Source organism: Citrus sinensis, chromosome 8 (genome assembly GCF_022201045.2).
Source record: "Citrus sinensis cultivar Valencia sweet orange chromosome 8, DVS_A1.0, whole genome shotgun sequence".
Lineage (NCBI taxonomy): Eukaryota > Viridiplantae > Streptophyta > Magnoliopsida > Sapindales > Rutaceae > Citrus > Citrus sinensis.
Window position 1 is genome coordinate 30,046,627 of NC_068563.1, and position 21,285 is coordinate 30,067,911.

General features: G+C 32.4%; 2 protein-coding genes and 2 non-coding genes across 4 annotated transcripts; 3 read left to right on the forward strand and 1 right to left on the reverse strand.

The window, feature by feature from the left end:
- Positions 1-43: 43 nt before the first annotated feature.
- Positions 44-3,624, forward strand: LOC102628284 (protein PMR5). The gene is made up of 5 exons (XM_006488486.3): positions 44-959; positions 1,062-1,233; positions 1,712-1,890; positions 2,065-2,223; positions 3,133-3,624. The coding sequence occupies exons 1-5, from the start codon at positions 631-633 to the stop codon at positions 3,464-3,466; spliced, it is 1,173 nt and encodes a 390-aa protein (XP_006488549.2). The 5' UTR covers positions 44-630; the 3' UTR covers positions 3,467-3,624.
- Positions 3,625-3,778: 154 nt separating this feature from the next.
- LOC102628580 (asparagine synthetase [glutamine-hydrolyzing] 1) lies at positions 3,779-7,474 on the reverse strand. The gene is made up of 13 exons (XM_006488487.4): positions 7,197-7,474; positions 6,662-6,800; positions 6,475-6,570; positions 6,229-6,370; positions 5,923-6,113; positions 5,634-5,795; positions 5,452-5,532; positions 5,120-5,341; positions 4,877-5,011; positions 4,694-4,774; positions 4,521-4,607; positions 4,303-4,410; positions 3,779-4,218 (listed from the first exon to the last, which is right to left on the reverse strand). The coding sequence occupies exons 1-13, from the start codon at positions 7,274-7,276 to the stop codon at positions 3,973-3,975; spliced, it is 1,770 nt and encodes a 589-aa protein (XP_006488550.2). The 5' UTR covers positions 7,277-7,474; the 3' UTR covers positions 3,779-3,972.
- Positions 7,475-18,144: 10,670 nt separating this feature from the next.
- LOC112499453 (small nucleolar RNA SNORD25) lies at positions 18,145-18,228 on the forward strand. The gene has a single exon (XR_003067048.1). It is a non-coding gene; the product is annotated as a small nucleolar RNA SNORD25 (small nucleolar RNA).
- Positions 18,229-18,329: 101 nt separating this feature from the next.
- On the forward strand, positions 18,330-18,482 carry LOC112499436 (small nucleolar RNA snoR136). The gene has a single exon (XR_003067042.2). It is a non-coding gene; the product is annotated as a small nucleolar RNA snoR136 (small nucleolar RNA).
- The last annotated feature ends 2,803 nt before the right edge of the window (positions 18,483-21,285 follow it).

A 21,285-nucleotide genomic window follows, 5' to 3' on the forward strand; every position in this document is an offset into this window, starting at 1 on the left:
TAAACTCGATTAATGCATAATAATGTTCCAAACTTGACGAATGAAGGAAAGCAAAGAACATATGCTTTCAAAAAAATTTGAGTCTTTGATAGGCAAGCCAAAAACTGCTTGCGAGCAGTAAGCAAGTATTCTTCTCTTTTCGATTAACAATATAAGCGAGACAGGAATCCCACTTTGAGGCGCCTACCAAAGCTCCCAACAGGGCCACGTTTCAGCTTCCAACTTGCAGTTTTGTGAACTTATGATTCAATGGCCCTCCCTCCCCTATCTTGGTCCCATGACATGAAACCAACTGCCCTCTCTCTTTAATCCCCTGCTTTCTTTGCTTTTGGACATTAAGCAATCATTTGGAGTCAAAAACTGGGATCTATACTAGTTGTTCTCGCCATTACAATTAGGCAACTGTCTGAGCCTCACAATGTCCTAATCCACTTCACTAACTTCACATGCACAGGAGAACCTGCCACCACCGCCCCCCCCCCCCCCCCCCCAACAAAAAAAAATCCATTTCCAGTTTTATTATATATACTGCACGTAAAGTCATAAACTGATGCAACTTCCCTCTCATTCACTCTTTCTTCTTCTGCATTTTCACAGCTTCTGCTTTTAGCTTCTTAATTTCTATCTGCAATGGCGGTGCTTTTTTTAAAACTTCTCGGTTCATTTTTAACAATCCTGTGTCTAGTTTTAGTGAAGCCCCATACGGTTTCATCAGCTGTGATAATGGGCTTGAGGAACCATCACAACAATCATAATCATCATAGAAGGCCAATGTTGCAAGCAAACCAAAGCACTTGTGCATTGTTTGTAGGCACTTGGGTTCGTGATGACACATATCCCATGTACCAATCACCTGAATGTCCCATTATTGATTCTGAATTCAACTGCCAAATGAACGGTCGCCCTGATTCTGATTATCTCAAATACAGATGGCAGCCTCTCAATTGCCAGCTCCCCAGGTAAACCAAACAAAGAGAAAAAGAAAAAAAGATGCTACATGTTCAAGTTTTTGCTTCTATAAGCTTAAGTGTTGTGGTGCTTTGGATTGTGTGCTTAATTAGGTTCAATGGGCTGGAGTTTTTGGTGAAGATGAAAGGGAAGACTGTGATGTTTGTCGGTGACTCCTTGGGGTTAAATCAATGGGAGTCGTTGATTTGCATGATTCATGCTGTAGCACCAAGAACTAGGACACACATGACGAGAGGAGATCCTCTCTCCACTTTCAAGTTCTTGGTAAGTCTACGATTGGTATGTATATGTATATCTATATACATACATACATACATACATATACAAACACCCACACTGCAACTCTGTTTTCTGCCAAATGAACACAAATTAGGCCTTAGCTCAAAAAAATTTCAGATTTGTTCAAGAGAAGGTGAGGGTGAAAGCCATGTGCTAAACAATGCTGCAATGTACACATTCTCCTACAATTTGCAAATCTGTAAACTGAAACTACAATTTTGTGTGGATTCCATGCAAAAGCTTTTTTACTTTTTTTTTGGTTGCTTACTAGTTTGCCCAATGAATGAAAAGAAAATTTGTTTGAAAAGATTTGGCTTCGGCAAATTGATGCCAACTGCAGGTCATTAGTCTCATTTCTTGTAGGCTTCAAAAGGTCAAAAATGCAATCATATGTGTTATTTCCTTTTTAACTTTCTCTTCTTTTCATGGACTTATTATTATGATAAATTGATAATCGATGCAGGATTATGGAATTTCAGTATCATTTTACAGAGCTCCGTATTTAGTGGACATAGATGTAGTACATGGAAAAAGGGTACTAAAATTAGAGGACATTTCTGGGAATGGCAAGTCCTGGCTGAATGCAGATGTGCTCTCTTTTAACACTGGCCATTGGTGGAGCCACGAAGGATCTCTCCAAGGGTATGCGCATGCACATTTTGTCTTTTTCCTAGTAAATTCATTATCATAATAAGTTAATAAATTAAGTTACCACATACTTTGACATACCCTTCAAGAATAAGAACGGCCCCTTTAGAAATATAAAAATTATCATATGTGGATGCATGCATCATAATTGATTTTGTTGATGTGCAGGTGGGATTACATGGAGTCAATGGGAACATATTACCAAGACATGGATAGATTGGTTGCTTTGGAGAAAGGGCTGAGAACATGGGCCAATTGGGTTGACAATAATATTGACAGGAGCAAAACAAGAGTTTTTTTCCAGTCAATATCTCCGACACATTACAAGTAAAGTCGTTTACCCTCTCTTCTCACTCTCAAATAATTGCGTTTGTGGAGGGTGAAAACCTAGGCTAAATTATTGTGTCTTGGCTTGGAAAGCAAGTAGCTCCAAGCACTAAAAATTCGGTCCATTCCTAGCTGTGCTTAGAGACAAATAAGGGCCCCAGCTCTCAGGTTCGTCCAAATTGAATATATAAAAAATATATAGGGGAAGCTACTACTTGCTAAGCTTCTTTATTGCATCTAATGCACTAATATTCAAATATTAAAAGCAAAAGTCCAACAGATGTAACACAAAACCTAACCTGTATGAATCAAAATATGTATAAAATTGCATGTCATGAATATGGGACAGAAAATTTTTTAAGGGATACAGCTTAATCAGAAGTCACACATCAGTGTTCACTTGCTGTAGCACCAGCTCACGCCTATAGTGAAACAGCCTCTTACCATTTCCAATCACAATTTCTGTCGGTGGCATTTAAAACTTTCTTTTTTAATAAAAAAAATTATATTCATGTTTGTGGTAATAGCTTTAAACATATGCAATATCCAGCAGAGACTAACTTGGGGTCTGTTGAGCCCAACTGCAAAATTGCTGTGGACCACTTCCCCAGTCTCTTATAGAATCGGATTGTATCTGTTCCATAGATCCTCTGAGAATTATGGAGCCACATTAATGTACATAGTTGAAAATTTGGTACTAGATTTTTTGGTATGTTTAGGTTTGAAGTGCCGTGACTTTTAATCACACTTGTTGTCACCATGGGTAAATAAACTTCAGTTATCAAATAAAAATAAAAATGGTGTTTACTAAATACCGTAGTTGCTTTGCTTTTGAACTTAAACAAAACAAACACTTAGGCTGCCTAGCATTATGACTGATTCAACAATGTTCTTGAATGACATTGGCAGCCCAAGTGAATGGAGTGCTGGATCAACATCAAGCACAGCAAAGAATTGTTACGGAGAGACGGCACCAATGAGCGGAACGACGTATCCGGGGGCATATCCTGACCAAATGAGGGTGGTGGATGCAGTGATCAGAGACATGCACAGCCCTGCATATTTGTTGGATATAACTATGCTTTCAGAGCTAAGGAAAGATGGGCACCCTTCAATTTACAGTGGAGATCTGAACCCGAAGCAAAAGGCAAACCCCGATAGGTCTGCTGATTGTAGCCACTGGTGCCTTCCTGGATTGCCTGATACTTGGAACCAACTGTTATATACTGCTTTGTTCTACTAAAGTTCGAGTATAATGTCTTTTCCCTTATTCTATATAATTCATCACTAATTTAAATTGTATATCTTGTGAGAAAGTGGCAGGATTGCACTTCTCTTTTTAGTATCTGCAATTGTTAATTTCTATTCTCTCTTGTAACGTAAGAACTGCTTCACCTGTTTCTTCTGGTTGTTCTTTCTAGTAATTGCAATACATTTGAATGATAAAGTTATGAAAACAAGGGAGGAAATTTTCATTTCAAGCAGGGACACTTTTTTTGCTTGGGGGTTTTTGTTTTTGGAGGGGGGGGGGGGGGGGTGGAGAAGGATACACACATCGAAAGCATGAACTGGGATAGAAGTACAAGATAATTATGAAGATCACATACATATAAACAACCATTTGCAATGTTTTCTAACTTGTACACATTGCCAAAAATGAAATTACAATACAGCAGAACATATAAAAGATCCATAGATGGTATATTTTTCTGTCTTAAGTTCACCCACTCTTGGGGGATTCCACAGACACTAGCTAGTGATTGCAAGCCCTGGAGCAGCAGCTTCCATCATTCGTGGTATGTTATCGATGACCTTTGGTGGTGCCTTAACAGCATTTGAAGCAGCTACCTGCTTTTCATAAGCTGATAGATGGACTCCCAGTGCAGCCCTCCCAGAAGGATCAAGATTATTTGCCCACTCAGCATCCCATTCGACAGCTTTAGCCGTGCTGCATGCTACACTCGCACCTCCTGGGACAGTTAGCCTGGCTGAATTCTGTACAACAAGATAGTTGAAACAGCACATCTGATTAGTTCTTGAAGAGATGAAAGATCATTACATTAAGTTCAAATGAATCACCTGTGGAAAGAACCTCTCGAAAATCATTCTGTAGTAGTAGGCTTCTTTAGTCAAAGGTGTGTTGTGTGGGAAGATGTATTGAGCATTTTGCACCATTTTATCAGTCACCTATAAGTAAAAATCATATGAACCATATTAAACATATCTGTTTTTTACGGCCAATAAAAGCAGAATTGAGAAATGAAAATAGAAAAGTCAGCATAGGAGGGAATATGTACATGTTGTTCAGCATGTGCTTTGAGGCCATCAATCCAACTATAGCCAACACCATCACTGAATTGTTCCTTCTGTCTGTACAGAACATGCTGCAGGAAAAATCAAACAGTAGATGTTAATTTGATGTACAACAATCAATGTGATCTATGGGTACAAAAGGCGGCAGGTGGTTCACCTTTGGCAGATAGGGTCGCTCCTCATCATCGAAGGCCTTCCTAAGGATCCACTTCTCGATACGTCCTTCTTGAGGATTAATCTAAATTCATTTTATAAAGATTAAGAATGATATTCTGCAAGTCTTGACTGACAACTGACATATGAAAGAAGCAAGCACAAAAAGATCTCAAGTTAACAGTACCATCTTCCACTCAGGATCAATGGCCATTGCTACATTAATAAAATCTTTGTCAAGGAAGGGGACTCGTGCTTCTAGACCCCAAGCAGATGTTGATTTGTTAGCTCTCAAGCAATCATACTGGTGGAGAGCCTTTATCTGTACACAAGTATCAGAAACAGAATCAATAATTCAATACTCTTTTACATCTATACATCAAAAGTCCTGTACATATGTATGAACGGTAAGCCATGTAACATCTATTACCTTGTGACATGTTTCGCGGTGGAATTCTTCCTTATTGGGTGCCTTGTGGAAGTACAAATAGCCACCAAAAATCTCATCAGATCCCTCACCAGATATCACCATCTTCACTCCTAGAGATTTAATCTTCCGTGACATAAGAAACATAGGGGTACTTGCCCTGATGGTTGTCACATCATATGTTTCAACATGGTAAATAACTTCTTCAATAGCATCAATTCCATCCTGCCGCATGCCAAAGAAAAACGAATTTTCGTTAACATTTATAGAAAAAGGTGTAAAATACTCGAGTCAGAACACTGTTCTCAACTAAACAGAAAATTGTCTTTAAGTACCTGAACTGTGAAGTGAAACTCATGATGAACAGTACCCAAATAGTCTGCAACTTCCTTTGCATACTTCAAATCAGGGGAACCCTGCCAGAAGATGGAGTAACCAGATTAACAACTAAATTGAAACATCCGAATTCCGAAGTTGTACTATAATCTGTCATCACAATCAAGAATTTATAACAAACCTCAAGCCCAACACAGAAGGAATGAAGTTGCGTTCCCCATTGCCGGGCAGCCTTTGTGCCGGCCAAGTGGCGTGCAGTGATAGATGCAACTAATGATGAATCAAGGCCCCCAGATAGCAAGACTCCAAAGGGCACATCAGTCATAAGCCTTTTGATTACAGCCTGCATGTATCAAACTTGCGACGTAAGTTGTATTAACATAATTTCATTGCTTCCAAGGCATGTTAATTTGAAAAGACCTATAAAGATAGTTTATTGTCCAACTGGGTATAGACTTCATCAATCTTACATTTTCAAATGCCTGTCTAAGAACAAGCGGATCATATGGAGTTGATGGAATAGCCTCAGAATACCAAGTAGGATTATACCATCTCTTTAGTCCTCCTGATTTGCTCGAGTACAAGTGACCGGGAGGAAAGGCCTCGAAATGCTCACAGTCATCATTCAAACCTTTGAGTTCGGATGATATCCAAATAGATCCTAAATACATACAGAACACGGTAAGTTATCCCCCATTAAAAAAAAAAAAAAAAAATCAATTCATATGCAAGGAAAATTGAAAAACAGAGAAATAAAAATAGATTTTTTTAGATACCATCTAGACCCCAGCCTATGTACAGAGAGGTGATTCCAATGGCATCACGGGCAACAATGAAGCTATTGTCGCGGGTATCCAAAAGCACAAATGAAAACATCCCATCCAACATGTCCACAAAATTTTCGCCATACTCCTCATACTGAAATCAAAAGAGATCATCAAACAAGTTATATATAATTTGATTTAAATTTTTTTGGGCTACACCAATGGTAACTAGACATCAAACATAATTAAGAGACTCACCAGATGGGCAATAACATCACAATCACTGCCAGTTCGGAACTTATGATTAGTCAAACGCTCCCTGAGAGCTTCATGATTGTAAATTTCTCCATTCACCTGGTTTTCAAAACATGGTGTCACCCATCAATCATATTTACAAAAATGATAAAAATCCTAGTCTCAATTAAATTCATTTATTGGCCCATACCGTGACAACAATCTTCTTGTCTTCATTGTAGAGAGGTTGATCACCAGAAGCAGGATCAATGATAGCCAGCCGTTGATGAGCCAAATAAAAGTCTCCATGCTGATACAGTCCACTCCAGTCCGGACCGCGATGCTTCAATCTGCAAGTGTTTTACAAAATTAAGAATTCTATCACATCAACGTCAGCTTCTACAAGTATAATAACATCTTAAGCATCCAATGAATAAACATGACACATACTTGGAGGTCCCCCCCACATAATTATATACATTTACAGAAGAGTACTATGCCAGAATATAACATTTTCTCCAAAGAAGTGACAAATCTTGGGTCCCATATCCATACATCTCTCGGTATGGTCAGAACCAAAAGTTGATTAATCAAGTGATGATGCTTAATCCTCTTTCACATTTAATATACAAGAAATGAAAAAGGAAAAAAAAAAACATTAATTACAGTGTATGAGTAATACACATACACGCCTATATAAACATAATTCAAATGATATTATATGTAAAAGAGGGGGAGGAAATTGCCTGCGAGAGAGCTCAAGAACTCGGACCCTTTTGGCCTGAGAGTCATCAGAGCAACCGAGAACAGCAAGTATGCCACACATTTTTGGTCAGTTTGATGGCAAAAGTGAAAATTAAACAACAGAGATTCTGGATGATAAGGAAAAAAAGAAAAGTACTTAATTATAAATATTATCCAAAAGAAAAGGAAAGGGCAAAAAAAGAAAGGATCAGAGAGGGTGGCGGAGAATTGGAAGGAAGAAGCAACACGTATAAACAGGGAAGTATAAGCAGTGAATAAAACTGCATGTTCGAGCCACGTATTTATAGCCAAATTGCATGACCATTGTGTGGGGGCCCACCCGTCGCTTTACGAACGGCGTCGTTGCGTCACACGCTTCGCCTTCTTCTACAGGAGTGCGACACGTGGTCACACATGGTTTGCTGTCGAAATATCCAATTCTGCAAGTTGAAGTTTATCCGTTCACTGCTGAGTCAGCAACGACTTGTCCCTCCTCATTTATTATCGTACTGCGCCTGTTGAACCATCCACGTGTCCTTTAACAGGATGTCTTTAAGTTTTCCTTTTGAATTGGGTCCCCGCCGTTCTCTTCGGTCCATTGACAAAATAAATTTTTCGTCTGTGACGGTGACAAAAACGTTAACGGAGCAAGCAAAGTCTGCTCCATCGTTTGCTTAGAACAAGCCGTTGATTGCTTAATTCTTTCAGTTAAATCCAAAAACTGTCTCTCTATTTCATCTTTACAAATTGATTTTTAAATACCTTTCTGATTGAGTCCGATAATATAATATAATATCTCCCAAAACAATGGCATATATTGGTAGTGTTCTAATTGAGGCCAGATCACACGTCAATTACAATTGAGATAGGATTGGATAAGTCTCAAGCCAAAAATTGACCAATACCTATCGATTTTGGAGCTTTGATGAATGTGCGCACCTAGCCTTTTGATTTTGATTTTCCTTTTTCCTTTTCTAACCCAGCATACTGGTTGATCCATTTGTTTTTGTTGGATAGTTATTTAAGAATTTTTTTTTGTTGTTGATATACTTCAGTGATCTTACATAAAAATATTATTAAGTAGTTAGATATGTAATTGAAAAATTTTGAACAAGAAAATTGGGGCTTTCAGTACGATTACGATGCGTTCACAGTCTCTGCACATGAAATGTATCGTCGGTTGATGGTCCAGTTTCTACTTTCTTGGCCATGCAACGTTGATTGTCATGACATAGAATTTTCATTTAAATATATGTAGGACAATTACAAAGACTTAAAACATACAAAATATCGTGAGTAAATTTCAAGTATATAACTCGGTCAATTAAAGGATACTACTTACTGTGTATTCGAAAGTGTTTTTAGTACTGTCCAAAAAACGACCCCTTTGCTCATGCCCCAGCTTGAGTCGCATAGGGATTGTGACTTTCATTTCTCTTGATAATGGTAGAGATGAACATTTCTCTCTTATATTTGGATAGGATAGATCTTATTCCCAACATAATTAATGATAAGATTATGACAAAATCATAATAAAAATGATCTAAGATAATTTTAAACTTTTTCTTATTAGAAATACACTTCTAATTGGAACATATCCACATTAAAAAAAAAAAAAACACTTCTAATTATAACGTATCCGCATTAAAAAAGAACAAGAAAAAAAGTCTATACAATGGTATTAATAAAATTGTTCAAGCAATGTTTTCTTCTTCCACTTGAAATGTTTCTTAAAAAAAAAAAACAAAGAGCTAATTGCTTTTCAAACAAAATTTATCTTTTCTCAATCTTATGATTTACTACTTATATGTATACACAAACACACACACCACATACATATTAACAAATATATGAGCATATCTAATGTATGTGTAAACAAATGCATGTGTAAAATAATTTAATATATGTACTTAGAGAGGTAATACTCTTTTTAAGACTTAAATCATTCCATTTTCCTTTTGAAATTTTTAATATCAAAGAAACTTTCATTATTCCATGGATTATCTAAGTAACGAAGGTTACCTTTTCCCTCAATGAAAAGGTTTTCACTGTTTGTTTAAGGCTGAGTTTGCTTATAAAAATTAAACAATTCTTCCATCATGTGTCATGTCTATTAAAAAGCTAAATACAGGGAAAACATGTTATATATATATATATATAGAGAGAGAGAGAGAGAGAGAGTAAGTAGATAATAAAAGATACTTTGAGTTATTAAAGTAAAAGATAAATTAAAAGACAAACATAACATACACCTTAATGCAAAATATTTTATTTTATAGTATATTGAAGTATATGTTTTTATTGTCTTTTAGCTCATTATTTTAATAACTTAAGTGTGTATGTAGAGTAATTTTTCTATAAGTGATACACGACAAGTTAAAAATAAGAAAAACAAAAACTTTAATGCAGTGTATTGAAATATATGTTTTTTAGTCTTTTATATTTTCTTTTACTATATTAAAGTGAGGGAATTTTCAATAGTATGGATGTTCTCATCCTTCAAGTGTGAATTTGTTGTATATATCATATGGCATATTAGTGTTTTTATCATTTTTTTTGTTCAATTAAATAATACACCGTATAGCGTATACATCAAATCTGCAATATTTTATAAGATGCAAACATTTAGATACTTGAGAATGATTGTATATATAGTAATTTTCTAGTGATGACATCCTCATTCGATACCACTGGAATATAAAAAATAACATATTTCAATATATTAGCAACTATATTTTTTAATCTATTAGTGCATAAAAAATTATCATTTTTTATATTACATACCTACTGTGTTAAAAAAATGATATCTTCATTAGAGAATTACTCTTTCTATATTTACAAAACTCTTTATAGTATTGTAAAACATTGAATCATACTTTATATATTAACAACAAAAATTAGCGCATATAGATAGAAAAGTAATTAATGTGACTGTTAGATTATAAATTTAATTCGTGACCTTTAGAGGGTATTTAAAGCTCTTGTGCATCAACAATAATTAACTCTTGATTCATTTTTTTTTCCTCAATGACTTTTGGTAAGTCGTTTAGGTCAAGATAAGGAATTGTTCATGATTACGAGCAAATTACTCAAGTTTTTGAAGAATAAGAACAAAAATATTATTCATGCTTCGAAACCCTTGCGACTTTTAAAGGGCATACATAGCTTTCCTATAGGATATATATATAAAGTCCCCACTAGTTTTTAAGGGTTAGCATCAATTCTCAGCTGTCACTTATATTTTGAGGAAAGTATTTATTTAGTTCTCATACTTTAAAAAATACTTCAAGACATTCTTATTCTTAAATATGTAACACTTTCGCCCTTATTTTTTCTTTCCCACGACAATAATAATAACCATGCTACAATCTTGAGAACATTAATTAATTTATCCATAAAAAAAATTAATTAGTAAATTAAACAATAATTATCAATCTAAAAGATTTAGCATTTTTCATAACCTTACAACAATAATTATTTATAAATAAATTAATAGCAACCAACGTAAAGTTATGCTAATACTTTGCTATCTTGTTAATAATTATTTATAAAAAAATGAAGTCACCAAATGAACTCTAAAAGTAAAATAATGATAATAAAAAAATTACTTTAGTTTTTATTTTGCTTTTAGTGTTAGTTTGATAAATTAACATTTTCTTCTTTCTATTAATGTCACTAAGAATATTGTGGCAAAAGTATTATTATAGAAATAAAGAGAAATAGAGGCAAAAATGTCACACGTTTAACAAAAAGATAAAGTGTGTTGAGCTATTTTCATAATATAATGACCAACGGGTACTTAACTCAAAATATGAGGATTAAACGAGTATTTTGCCCTTTTAAATTAAAAATAACTTAGAATATTCCATTGTTATTTTTGTTATTTAATGTTAAAACATGTAGAACTTTTAGCTGGCTTAAAAATAAAATAAAATAAAGTAAACTTGATCAAGTTGCTAGGAGGGTAGTAACAATTACCAGCTCTTTATGACAAAGATAATTTGTTTTACTCTTAAGAAAATATTATTTGTTTCGACCTTTACAGTGGGTACTCTAGTGAAAAGAGGAATCTACTTCATTCATTCCTATATATGTATTTTAACGTTTATGTCAACTTGAATGTACCAAGTTGTTCGTTTTACTTTTACCTCCGATGATGGAGAAGGCAGGTGAGCTTTTTTGCTCAGAATAATTGCATGTTGTTGAATTAATTAATCTTTTCAAGCGAATGATTGATGGGAATCGATCAAGTTGTCCATTTTCTCGTTGCTTTTTTGCATAATTGCGATGGGAGAGGCCACAGAGAACAACACTCAACTAGAATATACGATTGGATTCCAAAATCCAAGATGATATTTGTTGACTAGCGCAGCTGGGAGTGCATGTGATGTGGCTCTTCGTTTGTTGGGTGACTTGTACAAATATACACATAAAATTGTAAAGCATGTATGTTATTAACTAGTAGTTGCGTTATATATTAAATGTTAATTCAAACACGACCAACTTAATGATGTTAGCGTATTCTTTTGAGTTAAATAAATGTTGAAAAGGATTTAAAAAGACAAAAGCACGCAACATCAAAAAGAAAAATTCCAAGCTTACGATAAACTAGGGTTACAATGGTTATTGTAATTCTATTATTAAGTGTAATAACAAAAATGGTGGCACAAATATGATAGGGCATAACTGAACTTGTCTCAATAGTGAGATCACACTTGAGTTATATAATTGGGAAATTATCATTTGTATACCATTAGTTTACTCCATTATTAAAAATACTACAACACTTTAAGGGTGTATCAATCGTCCACCCTAAGTTGACAAAATGTATCAGCTGACCACCAAACCGTTAGTTGCCGTTTAAGTATGATGACGTCAGAAGGGTAATTTGATCATTTCAAATGATACAAGTGATAATTTAAGGGTATACAAGTGATAAAAAGAGAATTTAAGGGTATACAAGTGATAATTTTTAAGGATAAAATCATCAATTCACTGTAACTCTATTAACTTTCAAACGGCAACTAACGGTTTAGTGATCGGCTGATACATTTTGTCAACTAAGGGTGGACGATTGATACACCCTCAAAGTGTTGAAATATTTTTGATAACAGAGCAAATATAGGGTATATAAATGATAATTTCCCTATATAATTTTATGAACTAGATACATAATGCATATATACATACGTCTATTTCGAAAATGAGCGTGTTTGATGACTAATGAAAATAGTATCATAACCTATTAATACAAATTTTTCAATATGTAAAAATACGAATGAGAGTATGATTAATAAAAATGTTGTGGAATCTCATGACATGGCCAACAGAACTATACAAAAGCTTCAGATTATTGGCCTACCATACACTAATTATATTATGGCAAAGAAAGATGACTTTATAAGTTAAATAATTGAGGACTTACCTAGAAATTTCCAATTAGAGTGAGTGGTTAGAAATGGAATCATATTCATAAATTAATACAACCTACGGGATGACATAATGCAATGTTACCAAATTAAAAACACTACTAAAATCTCTAACGTGAACCACAAAAATAGGCACTCCAATAAATAAATGGAATAAAGAATCATATCATATCATATCCCACCTTCTAGATGAGAATTTTTTTTTTTTAAATTTAAAGTCTTGTTGGTGATTGTGCTTACCTTACAAACAGGTCACACTATGAGCAAATGAAATGAAGTGAAACACAGCACATGTTGCATTATTTATGAAGACCACATATCTTCTTGTATTTGGCTAAGCACGACACATTATGGGCAAACAATCCAATTCAAACTATTACAGTTCGAATTATTGTTATTATTCTTTGCTTTACCTAAAAGATGAAGATGATGAAAATGAAAGTTAAAAAGGGGAGGAAGGAAGAAAGAAAGAAATGGTAATCAATCTGGACCAATGACCATCCATGTGTTCAAAATCCCCAAACGTGCCAAGACTAATTAATGCTTCTTTGTCAGCAATTTTTGCAATGCTTATCCGGTCATACTTGTTGGTAGTAAGCTTGAAAATAATTAAATATTAATTTGTTTAGATATTTTTTCTTTTATTTATTTTTATCAATTCAAATTTTGAACTTCATACCTCTTTTTTTCTTTTTTTTTTCTTTTTTTTTTCGCATCACATACGGACATACCTCTTATTGCTACCACACAATAAGTCAATAAATTTTTATCGGTTGAATTAATCACCACTCACTTAAATTTAGAAAAACTTTGAATTTAAATTTCGAGATTTGTTGATTATTTGGTGACGAGTTGATGTGTTTGAATTTTTAATATTCTAATTTTTTTTTTAACACTCATATGTACATTACAATGAAGATGCTACTAATATTGATAATCACAGAATTAATAGGATTATTGTGTATCAAAACTATTATGGCATGGCCAAAATTCTAATCACTTATTATCCAAATAATATTTACTCCACATACCAAAAATGAGAAAGATGTCTAGAATGATAGGAGATTCGAATCATTACCATCACCTTTAATAATTTAGTAAGTCCATTTCATACCTACGTTTTTTAAATTGCGTATAGTTATGGGAGTACGAAAGAAGTTGAATTGATTTAATTTCAATGAAAATGTATGTCTCCTCTCAAGTCTCTGTCGTATTCTCAAATCAATAATACATATCTTTTCAATATTACAATTCACATAATGCAACATTATTGCAAACTATTTTTTGAAAATAAATTATTTCAGGTAATTCTAATTTAAAGTATATAGCTACTGCTTCATAACCAATCGATCGAATGAGGCCAAGTATACTCTCGCTAGATTGAATATTTTGATTTGTCTTATGTGTCATCAAATCAATGTAATAATTATAATTGACAACATTAATTCTTAAAAATAATTATAAAGAAGCAAAAATAATAGTTCGTAAAAGCAACTACATAGGTAATGTCACCCCACCAGAAAAGTATAATGTACACTAAATCTTGATAAATAAATATTCGATAAATTAATAATCTTAATTAAACAATAAAATCTCCCAATTCCAACTTAAATCAATATAGTAATTTAACGAGCTCGTTAAATGTATGAGATAATTTTTTTTTTTTGAATCTTCTAGAGCCCAATAAAATATAAATTAATAATTATAAGTTCAAATAGAATTCATATATTAAGGAGTTTTTTTTTCTTGACAATTTTAATTTTCTTAATTCCATTCTTTTTCAAAATATAAATATAATTATTGAAGACTAAAAGTAAAACTAAAGACCAATGCATTTATTGAATTTATGTTATGTGTGCTTTATACATGTGAAACATTTTATCTTTTAGGGTATTAAATTCAAAAAATACGGACATCAAATTTATGTCTAGGTTCAATGCACTGACATTAAATTTTGGGATTCTATAAACGTGTTTATAACATTTATTAACTGTTTTTGTATATACATGGGGTTCAGTTATGGTGTCACAGTTGTATGGTACCACAACTAGATTCAATCATTGGATTTAATTTTGGTGACAATTGTGGATTAGATCCAATTATTGGATTCAGCTGTGATATCATACAATTGTGGTACCATAGGTTTGTCTATATACATAATAATCTGTTAAATTTATATATGAATATCGGTAAAAAGAATATTATAAGTATTAAGATGGCGTGAGTAATTAAGATATAAAATTCTTCATAAATTAATAAATAGTAAGGTAAATTGATAAATTATATATTCATTTATTAATAAATAAATAATTTCAATAAAATAATATTTTTTTTATTAATCCCGATAATATTATTTTATAATGGGTCGATTAATTTAAGTGGAAAATCAAATCATACACGTCAGTTATGTGGCGTCTGGAAATTGCTATAGTAGACTTTTATTTTCTTGAAAACGAAACCATAAATATAATAACACTTTTTGTCAAAATTGATTGATGGTAAAACCGACGGTTGCTTATCGTTTTGGACCAGAACTTCCAAGAATAATTCATTTAACATTTCCGCTCGGTTGTGTTGGGTTGGCAAGCTCCAATGATAATTGAGACAAATTGGAGCCATACAATTGGAGGGACATATATAATTGTTCCAGCATAATACTTTTCAAAAAGAAAAAGAAAATTTGTTGCAGCATAATAATAATTGATGCAACTATTTTGTTTTCTGTCCCTTCTCATCCTACTTACAAATTGGATACGAACCCTAGTCTCATGATCTTTGGTAAATTTATGTAAACCACACGGGTGTTGATTTATTCAAATTAATTCGTCAACGATCACACCATTTAACTTAACTGAACATCACAATCGTTGAAATTGATCATATAATCACTTTAACTTAATTAGGAGGAACCCCGCAATAAGTGATATTGAAATATAATGAGAATCACATTTAAATATTTAATTTTCTTGTTTTTTGACTTTTATGTTAGAAGATAAATAAAAATGCACGACAGTTTAAATTGAAAACCCACTTGGGATTTCACGGTCTAGAGGGATTGATCAAAGTTTCAAAAGTCATTACTGAAAAATGACCAATCTTTATTTAATTAAATGATTAATTATTTCGAGGAAGCTTTATTATTTAATTATATTCTAATAATTAATATATAAAAATGGATTACTGTTTAATAATTTAAAATAACTAATAGTAAATACGTAAATATAAATAAAGTTGAATAGCATTAATTTAAAATTAATAGTAATATAAATAATAATATAAAATAATATGACATATGCTATAGTATATATTGCACCAAACATTATATTATATGACAGTTTACTACACCTTAGTGTAATACATCGTACTGCAAATATATCTAATGCAAAATAATATCATGTTCCAAACGCACCCTAAAATTATAAATTCACTTATTGGAGGCAAGGCAATTGTTGTCTGGTGAGACTTGGGAGAAAGTAAGGGGATAAAAATCTTGATAACATTCTACTTCATTCATCTTATATAACTAGTGATTAATTTGTTGTAATACTAAAACCTGATTTAACAAAAGTAATCTTGACACATCATAACTCAAATTTTTTAAAGATAATTAATGAAATGCCTCTAAAAAAATATGTGACCTTCAATTTATCGTCTTGGTATATTTTAAGTGTCTGTTTATTACGTATGATCAAATGAATGCCAAAAGAATGAGTTAAGGATGGACGGTACTCTTAGTTTATTTCAATGTTTTTGAAAGCACCATTTAATAATAACAAAATAATAATAATAATATAGTAATATAATGTCGTCGACTTTTCTTGTAATTTTGGTATTACATTTACATCATGTATGACATCTATGGCTAATAGTATTGTCCTTAAAAAAATACTGTCTTATAGGAATTCTCCACCGTCCGTTTGCTGAGCGGATGAAACTAGCAACAAGTTGTTGCAAAGCAAATTTTAAACTAGCAAGTAGCAATAAAAAGGAGCTTGATGTCAACCGCAAACGGCAGAACTATATGGGGGGGGTGATAGATTTGATTTTGAGCTCCACTCACATAAAATTAGATGAAAAGGTATATATAAATCACTCACTCCATTGTTATTATCTAATTTGGCCTCATATCTACTACCAAAAAAGAGAGCAATTAAAAAACGGTGAAGAGGATAACATTAAAAACCAAGTGAAACTTGTTAGTTCTCTCGTTAAAAAACATTTTACATTAGAACTATGAGTCTATGACATCATAAATTGGACTTATTTTGGGGCGAAGGTGTCGTATCATGAAGCCCAAGAGGGTACAAGAATGCTAGGGTGTTTAATAAATGGGCCTGGAGTCCAAAAATGCAAAGTGACCACAATTGCATCATTTATTATTATTGTTCGTTGATTAATGCGTATTATATTATCACAAATAAAAATGTACAGCTGGTAAAATTTGACACATTTTAATTATCCAATATAAATATGATATGAATAAATCGTTAAATTTGACACAATTATTAAATAAATCTAATTCATTTTGACACATTTTTTTTCCAAGTCAGGTTAAGGTTAAAGATCTTGTTCTATTTACCATGATTAATGATACAATTATATTTTCTAATATAAATTAATCTGTAGGTTCTTACCATCAAAACTTAAATATTGGACATTATTCTTTTTTTTTTTTGGGAAGAATGAACATATACGTGGTGCTTCATTTATAAAATTTTAAATAAATTTATAACTTTAATAGTGTAAATATATAAAATATTAGTTAACAGATATATTTTATACTATCGATATATAATATTATTTACATATATAATTAAAACTTTAATATTATAAATGTGTAATATTTTTATAGATATCTATATTTTATAATATTGGTAAATTATATAGGTACAAATATTTGATATAATTTTATTAAATATATGAATATATAATTACTAATTAGTTCGGTTTGTAAGTAGCTACCGAAACGTGCGAGGCTAAACTTATACTTCCATTCCTTACGGAACATAAGCGAAATAAAATAGCATGTAATCTCAGCCGCTCAATATGGACCGTCCGATCTTCTACCCTTCTCTTTATATCTAACCTTTCGACTCTTGCCTCAACTCCGCCTCCTTGGCCTCTGTCTTTTCCAGTTAGGGTTTTGGTTAATAAGATCTCTTCTAGGGCTTTTTGTCTGCTCGTAATCGTCAAAACTCATTTTAGATTCAGTTCTTTGCTCTAATAGCAGAAATACAGCTTTTTGGATAATGTTTCATCTGGGTTGCGTGCAAAATTTATCGAAATATCTTCATGGCTTCACTATCTGGTCAGTGCGGATATTTTCAGTTCCCACATGACTCGTTCCCTTGAAGCAATATTAATCGTGTTGTTTTTATTGTAATTAATCTCTCCCTGAGCCCTTTTTTTTAATTTGCTTTGGGAGAACACTTGGCAACTATATTTATTTAACAATTTTATTTTTTTTTGAAAAGAAAAAATTGTAATATATTTGTTTGTATTGGCAATTGGGAGTATGTTGAATAACGGTGATGAGTCTACAGACCTGTAATGATTTGCGAAAATGATCGCAACTCTTTTTGAACATCTAAGGGACTGAGTTTTTATTACTTCATATTACTCCCATTTTAATTAATTACAGCGAGCTTTTGCTTAGTTTATGTCTGTTAGTTTTGTTTGTGTATGGAGATTATTTCATCAGTTCAAAGGGCTTCAAATAATTTTGATTTTCGTTATTGTTTCTTGCTTACTATTTGTGAGGCAATATCATCACTCAATGGAGCCCAAAAATTTGTTCCCCTCGCTATCCAGGGCGGTATTTGTATTTGTGCTGTACTTGGACGTCGGGGAACTACATTGTTTCAAAATGTAAACTGCAATTTTCTTGCCAAAATTACATTTTCTCTTCTTTGTTTGAAGAAAAAAGCTTTGATGAATCAGATCGTGATCCTGATCCTGATCCTGATGTAAAATAAGTTCTTCGCTATATGATTGCGGAGGATTGATTCAAGAGGGGCTGACCCTAGGCGTGAGCAGTGTTAGATTTTGGACTGAACCATTTTCAAGGGCCTGTTTCATGGCGATCCATGACAAGCTTTAATTAACGGGATGAGTCAAGTTGTTATTCTATAACTATACAGAAAAAAAAAAAAATGGGCTTACATTCTGCCTAGATGTGCTACCGTTTCTCGTTGTCTGTGGGTTCTTGGAAAGAGAGATGTAGCCAAGCCCAAAGTTTAGCCCAAATTGAAAAATACCCGTTTAAAGCAACAGGGTTAGCCTGGTTATAGAAACTTGATGGATTATGATTGACAACAAAATCAGGATAAAATTATCTCAATTTGTAAAATTCAATTTTCAAATATATGTTAACTAATGGATGGAACAAAATATTTTCTTTTTAATTTTTTAAATTATTTTGTTAAAAGATAAGGATACTTAATTCTTTCATGAATTGATTGAACTCAACTAGCAAATTATATAAAGTTATTTGAGATCGATGATGGGAATGATAACTCTTTTTAAATTGACTGTTAAAATGAGGTTATTAAGGCGGATCAAGTCACGGTGCAACTGTAGTACTGTGCCACAGTTACATCCAGCCGTTGGCTGCACTTGAATTGGTGGGGTCTACTAGCATCCAACGGCTGGATGCAACTGTGGCACAATACCACAGTTGCACCGCAGGTTTTCCCTATTAAAGTCTCGTTTGGAATTAAGGTTGAAACTCAATAAACTATTTATTTTATAATTTTTGATAAAAATAGTGTTTGGTAAATTTTATAAAAACAACTTATTTCATAATTTTTTCTATTTCGTCAGCAACTTGTCAAAGCAGGTAGAGGGTTGCTGACAATTATATTATAACCCTAGTATTTTAATAAAAAGACAATTATATCTTACTTACCCTCATATATAAATCATTAGATTTTATATTACCGCCACAATTTAATTACCGTCATAACCACGTACGTTCTCTCAAATTTTGATCCAATAATTTCATCTTCTAATTTCATAACTATGCTTTTAAAGTTCAATCTATTTTTAAAAGAAAAATCTGTTGTATTCTTTTTATTTGTGCAAAATTTGGTAAACTCATAGATTATCAAGAATTATTTAATCATGCTCAGTCATCGCTTAGAAGTGTTATTGAACGCACATTTCGAGTATGGAAGAAAAGATAGAAGATTTTGAGAAATATGCCAAGCTATCCATTTGCCAAACAAGTGAAAATAGTCATTGCAACCATGAGATTGCACAATTATATAAGGAGACATGCCCAACATGATCTTCATTTTGATAACATTGAAAATTACCCTATTTCAATCTTTGATGAAGAAATAGAAAGAGACAATAACACTCAAGAAGAGTATCACAATATTAATGGCTCTGATCCCAAGAAATGAAAAATTTGAGGAATTTTATTGCAAAAAAATTATTGTGAATGTTATTTAGATTATTATAAGTATAAATTTTTATCATATTTTTTGTAACAGATTATGAAGTTCTTCAAAATTTTCTTAATTGAGTTTTTTTAATGTAATTTTACATATTTAAGAAAAAAATATGTCTAAACAATTTATTAAACATAAAATAAAAGCAATTAAAATGTATATATATTTTGGTCATTATATAATACAACAGCACTTTAGTAATAAGATTTACCAAACGCATGTACTCAACTTTTCAAACTCACAGCAACCGTAACAGCACAATTTACCCAACACTGATCTACTTTTTTAATCAATAGTTTATTTTATCTTCACAGCATAAGCAACTTACTTCATCAGCCTCCGCAATCCCAAACTGGCCCTAAATGTGGATCGAGATGATATAATTAATCAAATAAGTAATTGTATCACAAACGAGTTTGTAGGTTCGAAGAAAATACTAAGCCTAGTTACTAAACATATCTTACAGACTAGATTATCAACTTTACTGTTAACTGAAGGTGGATTGAGAAATATTAAATATTGTAACAACCACCAATACCGTCAATTCATCTTGTCCACTTTATGAATGAGGATTAGAATTCAATGTTGAGTTTTTTTTTTTTTAATCAATTATCAAAATTTATTTTGAATTTTAAATTTTTTATTTCTATTACCTAAGTGCTCAGTAAAAATTCAGTTCAACACTAAATCCTTATCCTATGAATGGTATTTATATATGACAAATATACCTAACATTTAATTAAGAAACTTGCAATTGTCTAATATATATATATATATATATATATATATATATATATATATATATATATATATGTATATATTTTTTTCTTGTTTCTCCATTTTTTAAGAAAAAAGAAATTATAAAATTAAAAAAAGAAAAAGTAAATAATTATCGGAAAAAAGAGTCAAGGTTCAGCGCACAAACACGCTCCGATAACGGTCACTTAAACACGTGTACGCCTCTCTGTCTCTCTCTATGACTGCAACCCTATCTAACGGTAACTTCGGGGAAGGCGCCGATCTCAGCGTGCCAATTTCTGCATCCATCATGAAAATTAAATTATAAAAATAAGACAGACATTTGCATTATTATTACCAATCAGTCCCCCTCATGGCCTCATCAGTGTAAGGAGTCAAACCTCAAACACGCACTTCACACAGTGTTTCTCGTGTTCTCATTAAGCAGCCTTGTTATCAAGTAACGTGTT

What these genes read in the sequence shown, in the direction of transcription:
- LOC102628284 (XM_006488486.3), top strand. Translation starts at nt 631, where the DNA reads ATGGCGGTGCTTTTTTTAAAACTTCTCGGTTCATTTTTAACAATCCTG. An exon ending in TCTCCACTTTCAAGTTCTTG is followed by an intron (nt 1,234 to 1,711) that starts GTAAGTCTACGA and finishes TAATCGATGCAG; the next exon opens with GATTATGGAATTTCAGTATC. An exon ending in CACGAAGGATCTCTCCAAGG is followed by an intron (nt 1,891 to 2,064) that starts GTATGCGCATGC and finishes GTTGATGTGCAG; the next exon opens with GTGGGATTACATGGAGTCAA.
- LOC102628580 (XM_006488487.4), bottom strand. Translation starts at nt 7,276, where the DNA reads ATGTGTGGCATACTTGCTGTTCTCGGTTGCTCTGATGACTCTCAGGCC. An exon ending in CCTTCTGTGTTGGGCTTGAG is followed by an intron (nt 5,533 to 5,633) that starts GTTTGTTATAAA and finishes ATCTTCTGGCAG; the next exon opens with GGTTCCCCTGATTTGAAGTA. An exon ending in TTGATCCTGAGTGGAAGATG is followed by an intron (nt 4,775 to 4,876) that starts GTACTGTTAACT and finishes AAATGAATTTAG; the next exon opens with ATTAATCCTCAAGAAGGACG.